Source organism: Triticum aestivum, chromosome 2B (assembly GCF_018294505.1).
Source record: "Triticum aestivum cultivar Chinese Spring chromosome 2B, IWGSC CS RefSeq v2.1, whole genome shotgun sequence".
NCBI classification, from domain to species: Eukaryota; Viridiplantae; Streptophyta; class Magnoliopsida; order Poales; family Poaceae; genus Triticum; species Triticum aestivum.
The window spans coordinates 770,682,514-770,690,587 of NC_057798.1; the positions used below are offsets into that span (position 1 = coordinate 770,682,514).

Here is an 8,074-nt window from a genome sequence, read left to right on the forward strand (position 1 = left end):
TACTCCTATATGCTGCTATAATTCTCGTGGAATTTGCTCCCAACCTTTCTTTTTTGGTAAGAAAAAAAAGTAGTTTCAAAAAGAATGATATTTTGTCGGGTAGGTATCTCTCTCACTCGCAGTAAATTGCTCCTTGAAAATATTCCCTATACTGATTTTGATGACTTAGGTATCATCACCGCAGTAATTTTGACCCTAAATTTTTTTGCTGAAAAATATAACCCGGTAATTTTCTCTGTAAATAGTTGGTAACATACGCACCATGGACTAGATAACTTACACACAAACACCACAATAATTTTGAGTCACGAGTAACAAACATTGAAAACATACCTTCGATAATTTTTGTGTAAATAGTACGATAGTATACGCCCCATAGATTTGATAACTTACGTCTAAAATACCACAATAGTTTTTTGTCCGATGAAAAAAAGTTGTTCTAAACATACAATGGTAAATTTTGTGTACATAGCATGGTATTTTAAGCACTGTGGACCTGTTAAACTGCCTACAAAAACCATGATAAGTTTTCGACCCCGGAATGTTTTTTGTTAAAACATACCCCCACTAATTTAAAAAAAACATGGTAGTATAAGCAGCTCATAACCAATAACTTACATACTAACACCATGATAACTTTCGCCCTAGGAAAAAATTGTTGGAAAATATACTATTGCTAACTTATTTGTACATAGTATGGTAATATATGCCTCACCGACCTGATAACTTACATCCAAACACCTCGGTAATTTTAACTAGAATAATAATCATCGCAAATTACCCTCGACAACTTCTGTGCAAATAACACGGTAATGTACGTCCAAACACCGTGGTAATTTTGGATAGGGAAATTTTTAGAGAATACTCGCGGTAATTTCTATGTAAATAGCATGGTAATTTAGGCCTCACAGACATGATAATTTACTTAAAACGCTGCAGTAATTTTGACTAGGTGAAAATTTATTGAGAAAATAATTCACGTTAATTTTTATGTAAATATAATGGTAATTCACGCACCGCAGACATGATAACTTACGAACAAACACCTTGTTAACTTTTGACTCTGAGAAAAAAGATGTTGAAACATACCCCAATAAATCGTGTGTAAATAACACAGTAATATACGCACCACATAATACTCGTACAAACACCACGGTAATTTTTGACTCAGGTAAAAAGTTGTTAAAAACATTTCCCGTATAACCTTTGTGTAAATAGTATGATAATTTACTCATGCAGATCTGATAACTTGTGTATGAACATCATGGTAACTTTTATGATATGGGGGTGAAAAAATTATTGAAAACGTACACGCAGTACCTTCTATGTACATAGCATGATGATTTACACACCGCAAACATGATAAACTTTGGTACAAAACACCGTAGTAAATTTGTCCAAGTGAATTTTTTTGATGAACACGTGATAACCTCTGTCTAAATAACGTGATAATTTACTCATCGCAGATCTAATTACTTACATACAAACACCATGGTAACATTGACCGGGAGGGGGTGTTGAAAAATACACCTCCGATAACTTATCTGCAAATATCATGGTAATATACGAAGCACATACCTGATAATTTAAGTACAAACAGAGAGAAAGCTATTGAGAAACATACCCCAAAAACTTGACTGAGAAAAGCATGGCAACATTAGAACTTTGTACCTGATAACTTACGTGCAAACATCATGATATTTTACATCTTAAAAGGAGTGAAGAGGACACCCGGGTTTGTGAACCGTGTGAGACGTGCAGAAAAAATGATAGAACTAGGGTACATTGTTCTAAAACCCGTACAAATGAGGCTGCCAGTTTGGATTTTCAGTTACTAATCACTGACTTTTTTTGTTTATTCTTGTTTCAGGAAGATATAACTAGTGTGTAAGTTGTATGTAGTCAGATAAGTGGGCTAGCGCAGCTGGATGTTGCAGCTTAGTTTCGTATGAGAGGGTCTGAGTTTGATTGCCTTTCAATGCCTTCTTTTTTTTTGCCTATTTTAAACTACAGGCCCGAAAAAAACTGGAGAAGATGAGATCCAAGGAGGGTGGTCGCTCGGGAGGAGGTGGGATCGAAGAGAGAAGAGTCGTGTGATACTTTTAGCAATGTGGCACACGTCTGCCAAATATCACAGTCCTAGACATAAATCCACATGTAAAGATCACCATGTGATTGTGTATAAACGAGGTGCTGGCTAGTATTGTACAAAGATACGCACAAATACTCACGTGTAAAACGCTGGATCGATGACCGATCAACAGCTGTGCCCAATTAATGTGCATAAAGATACTTCATTAAACACGTCTAAAGGCAGTACAAAATGTTTTAACTTTTTATCATTGCACATATACTACATTACGTACATACTATAAAAGGTGGATAAAAAAGATTGTGTTTTATACTATTAGACATAAATGTAAATAGTAATCAAGACATTTTTTTTGCGAGATATAAACATAAAGATCTCACTGAGTGACTGTGTATAAATGAGGTGCTAGCTACAAAGATAGACACAAATACACACGTGTAAAACGTTGCATAAAAAAGATTGTCTTCTATTTATTAAACACCATTTGGATAAACTAAATATCTTGTTTTGTGAAATATAAACATAAATAGTAATTAAAACATTTCCACATTAGCATGCAGTACTAGTAAATAGGTGCGCTATACTATATGGGCCATTCGAAATGGGTCAGGGTAATCCATATATTTGTGGCGGGTCATATATTTTACCTGGGATGGCCCTTTTTCTAAACCTGCCTTGGAGAAATAAGTTAAGCTTCCGGAGACGGGCTTCTTTTACAACCCTTTTTGAACATATACGACCCGTTAGGCCTATTTGAGCTAGTCGATATATATACATGATACATTGCAAATTGTACTAGTTCCTCCTGGGAGCGCCTGACTGGGCCAGTCCACTAGCGACCCAGGATCGGGCACCTATAGGCTGTAGCGAACACATGGATAGCTGTAGTCCCCCTAAAAGAACATGGATTGCTGTAGCATTTATTTAAATTTTGAATGTCTATTGAAGATGTGACCATCTTTCAAAATTTGTGAACATTTTTTAAATTATGTTCTTTTAACTTTATTGAAAACGAGAATATTTTTCCAAATTTGCGAACATTTTTGATAATACGAAATGTTTTGAAAAACACAAACGTTTTTAAAAGTTCTGAACATTTTCTAAAAATGTAAGTGTTTTCCAAATTTGGGAACATTTTTTGAAAATTCGAATATCTTTGAAAATTATTAACAATTTTTTAAAATGTGAATATTTTTTCATTTTTTGAACTTAGAAAATAAGAAGAAAAAGAAACAACAAAGGAAACTATTAAGAAAATCCGATTTAGAAACCTTCTACTAGAGGGTTTCCAAAACTGGTTAGGAACCTTCCAAAAGGTTCCCAAAACCAGGATGCTTGCTCATCAATAAAAACGCTAACTGGGCCGGCCCATGTTCGTTGCTCCCTTTGTGAACAAGCAACAGTTCGACGCACAATGTGTCGTATAGAAAATTCATACATGATGACCTGACATGACACACATGGCCGCGTGGCTCCTCATACCAGCCCCATACGCCCGGGCTGACCAACACCGCTGATACCCAGCCCATATTTGAGGTTGATATGGGGAGGCTCGGGCGCGCCCACCACGTCGAACTGACCACAAGGACACGTGGAAACACGCTGAAACAATGTCTTTGACGGCCGTCTACTTAGATTTCTATGAGGACAGCGAGGATATATATTCATGACGCCACCTGGCACCACTCTGGCGCGCCACCTGAGGGGCCAAGTCCGGCTATTCTACCCTCGACCCTATCTGCATCCCATTTCCATCCCTTCGAGGCGCCATTTCTAGCCAGCTATGGCCCGACAGCGGATACACACCTACATTATAATTATGCTCACTCCAGAGCACCACCCGTAGCTCTTAGAGGAGATTTGGGCACGGGGCGCCACCCGGTTTGCAGTCGGCCTACATCCAGACTCTTCAAAGCATGAGGAGGAGGTGGAGGAGGAGGTGCCAGACGCAGCAATGGAGGAGGAGGAGCAGGCGCTGGCCGCGATGATGGAGCACGAGAAGGCACTGGACGCAGCGATGGAGGAGGAGGGCGAGGCGGAGCCGGCACTTCAAGTTGCTTGAGCCAGATTCAACATGGGTGATGCGCTCACCCAATTTGAGATTGCCAAAGTGGAGGAGGCGGCGGAGCAACTGGCGATCCATCATTCGCTCGGAGGTGGAGGTTGAGGCTAACCGGCAACCGCCGCTACATCCGCGACCGACGGACAAAAGTGGACGCAATCTTCGCGGACATGGAGTCCACCGAGGAGCCGGAGCGGCCATCCGCCAAGTGGCTGGTCCGTCCGACACTACCTACCGACACGGACGTCGTTTACATCACCGAAGACAAGTAGGCTAGGTTTATCTACTTAGCATGTATGTTTATTGGAAATTTCAAAAATGTGTGCTAACTGGTCATGGATGCTTTTTTTTTAGCGTGAACGGCAGGTGCTCTGCCTTTGCATTATAGAAGAGGGAAAATGGTCCAGTTAATAGGGAAATCGGACCCGAAAACCATACGGACACGGATGTTTGGGGAGTGAATTTTGCTAGGTCCAGTTGTAGATGCTCTTAGAGCCGGTCAAAAGGCGCAATTTGTGGATATCCAATGAAGTGAGGACGCCTTTTTGCCCCGATCCACGATTCAGACGTGAGAGCTTCTGGGCGACCCTGCACTCCGGCCGTCCGGCGGCAGCGGGCATGGAGGTCCACTTTCTGACCACCGCGAGCTTTGGGCAGTGTGGGTCCGTCCCTCGCAATTCATAAGGCGTGTAGCAAGAAAAGCAGTGGGATCGCGCCGCGGCGCGGTCCGGGAAGACGAGACCAGATGAAACCCTAGCCGCCGCGGCGGGATGCATCTGTGTTGGCTCCGAGGCGCGTCGTCGGAGCGCGTCGTCGGAGAGAAAATATAGAGGCTGCAAAATCTCGCGACTCCAATTACCCCACGGCGAATCGTGTTCGTCTACAAGTAGGATTCCGGTTAAGGTGAGTGCATGATTACTCCGACTCCAATTCCAATTCGAGTTCCGCTCGCCCTATTCCTAAATTTCCTATACCCAATAATATTGGATCCAGGCAAGGCAGGCATGTTTCCTCCGGCGTTAAGAGTCGCGGCGAGGACCCTGCTGCGGCGGTTCTGCGGCCAGGCAACGGCGGCTCGATCTCTGTCGAGGCCGGCCGGAGCTAGCATGCTAAGGCACCTACACGTACATACGCCCTCTCGTTTAATTCGCTCTCTATATATATGAGCCTGCGTGTGGTGGATGAAATTTTTCTCCATCAAATTGTAGTCTCAGCAGGCGAATGCTGCAGCTGCTACTGCTGGCCACCGCTATGGCCTTTTCCGCAGGTACCTCAAACCGCATGTCATGGCAATGGCCGGATTGTCTACAGCCGGTGTTGGACTTTGGTATACGAACAAGAAACTCTCCCGGTTAGACATTGGACTTTGGTACGATAAGGTTAGGAACAAGAGCCTCCTCCTGTCAGAGCTTGGATTTTGGTACGATAAGATTATGAAAAGGGACCTACCTCCGTCAGAGATTGACTGGGATGTCGTCCCTGCGGATTACCGTGTCTCCGAAGTTGACTGGGTCAAAGCTTGTGTCGTCCCTTCGAATGACTGGGTCGCTGAGGTTGATTGGGTTGAAGCCGGTGTGGTCTCTCCGGTTGTGAGGAATCAAAGCCATTGTGGTGAGTGTCTTGGGCATACTTATATATTCTGTGCTGCAAGCTAGTGCAGTGTGTGTTCTATACTGTTCTACCATTAGCGGATCAAAATGATTTCCTATTGCGTGCAGCTTAGCTAATTCTGGGATGCAACTACTCCCTTTGTCCGGAAATACTTGTCGGGGAAATGGATGTATCTAGACGTATTTTAGTTTTAGATACATCCATTTTTATGCCTTTCTCCGACGAGTATTTCCGGACGGAGGGAGTACCATATAGAGCTACCGCACATCAGCAGTTCAGCGCATGGATCCCTTCATGTTACAACTCGCAACTCCTTATAACTTACTCATGCATTTGTCACAGGCTGCTGTTGGGCGATGGTTGCTGCAGCTTCAGTCGAAGCTATGCATTACCTAAAGACCTCCAAGTCAATCTCGCTATCTGTTCAAGAGCTCATCGACTGTGACACAAAGAGCAAAGGGTGTGACGGCGGCTTCATACAGAATGCCTTCAGGTATGTACAAGAAAATGGGCTCTCAAGTGAATCCCACTACCCATACAAGGTTGAGAGGAGTATATTGGGTTGCAAGCAGAACAAAACAGCAGCAGCATCAAGGATATCTGGGTTTCGATTTGTCGACCCAACCGAGGATGCTCTAGAGAAAGCGGTAGCTAGGCAGCCTGTGGTTGTCAGTTTGCACTGTTCCGATGGCCTGATGAGGTACTACAAAGGAGGCATCGTGGATTATGAACCTGTCAGCGGCATGACCAACGAGGAACACTATGTCCTGATTGTTGGTTATGGCACCGATTCCAATGGCGTCAAATACTGGCGCTTCAAGAACTCGTGGGGGCCAAACTGGGGCGAAGGGGGGTTTGGGAGGATCCGTAGGCATGTTGACGACGAACGAGGAGCGTTGCGTATTTTCCTGAAACCAGGAGTATATCCAGTGCTTAATTAATTACTGATGAGTGATGACCTTTTCATGTATGGCTGTATCTTTTGTCGGAACGCCGGTGGTAGCAACCGTCATAATGTTTTGCTACGACCCATGATTTATTTTGTTGTGACCAGCAAATTGAGGGCGAGGTATGGCGTGAGCTCGACGACGGAGTGTTGTGGCCATCTCCACCAGGGTTGCCATGGCCGGTAAGAACGAGCGCCCAAGGATGCGGCGGCGAGCATGGGTTGCCGGCGAACACGAGGCCGAGAACGAGCATGGGGCAGCCAAGGATGCGTCAGTGAGAGCGGGTTGCCGGTGAGCGTGAGGCCGAGGACGAGTGCGGGCCACGCAGGTGGAAGGCGAGCACGGCGCTGGGGAAAGCTGCACGAGACGGTGAAATACAGGAAGTTGTGCGAGCGCGAGATGCGTCAGGAGGAAGATGTCTGGGGCGAATCGTGTTTTTTTTTGCTATATATCCAACGCTGGCGGCTAGGGTGCGACCGGCCGAAAGTTTCGGCCGGCGCACCGGCGCCCAGTATTGCCCTAATTATAATCCGGTTCGCCCAACCAGGTTTTTTGATTGTTTAGTGAGGTAATATTTCCTATTTCTATATATAGCTATTTTTTGTAACCCTTGCGCGACAACTTATGAAGAGTAAATTACATTTTTTTTACCCCCCCTACTCTAACATTGTTTATTCTAATTACCCCGGTAAATATCTTTTCATTCGCATTAACTCGTTTATAGAAAGCTTTGCCAATTTTTTCCCTTATAATTTCTTTGAGAGCAATCTGCCAGGTGGGTCCTGGAATCAGCTACACATGATGTGCCACGTCGCGGTTCAGTTTCTTGTGCACCCCAGGTAAGATGTGCGGCCTGAAGCACACCAAATTGATTCCGTCATATCCAACCCGGTAAATCAAAATATATGTTACACATGATGCAAAGGTTCAAATCATGAAGATTCATTACACCCCACTGTTACATGCCATTGTACCATGATACCAAATGTATCAAGGTTCAATTATAGCACTAAAAGGATGCCATAGTGGTGTTTTCGTATAACCTATTTGCACCGCTTTTGTACAACATGGAAGGAAACTATTAGCTAGATAGATAGCGCTCTCTCTCTCTCTCTCTCTCTCTCTCTCTCTCTCTCTCTCTATATATATATATATATATATATATATATATATATATATATATATATATATATAGGACAAATGTTTCCTACAAGCAGTGGTAGTTACCACCACTTGCGTTTTGTATGTTGTATGTAGTATCTATCAAAATTGAGAGTATGTACGTGTAGTATGTAGTATATAACAATGATTAGGTAGTATATATACTAATTTTTAGGTAGTATATACCATGTTTTGAGTATA

The 8,074-nt window shown here is 43.4% G+C and overlaps 1 protein-coding gene across 1 annotated transcript; it reads left to right on the forward strand.

Moving 5' to 3' along the window:
* The first annotated feature begins 4,046 nt into the window (after window positions 1-4,046).
* On the forward strand, window positions 4,047-6,706 carry LOC123039602 (ervatamin-B-like). The gene is made up of 3 exons (XM_044462695.1): window positions 4,047-4,145; window positions 5,363-5,765; window positions 6,108-6,706. Exons 1-3 carry the CDS (start codon window positions 4,047-4,049, stop codon window positions 6,704-6,706), a joined length of 1,101 nt encoding a protein of 366 aa, XP_044318630.1.
* Window positions 6,707-8,074: the final 1,368 nt, after the last annotated feature.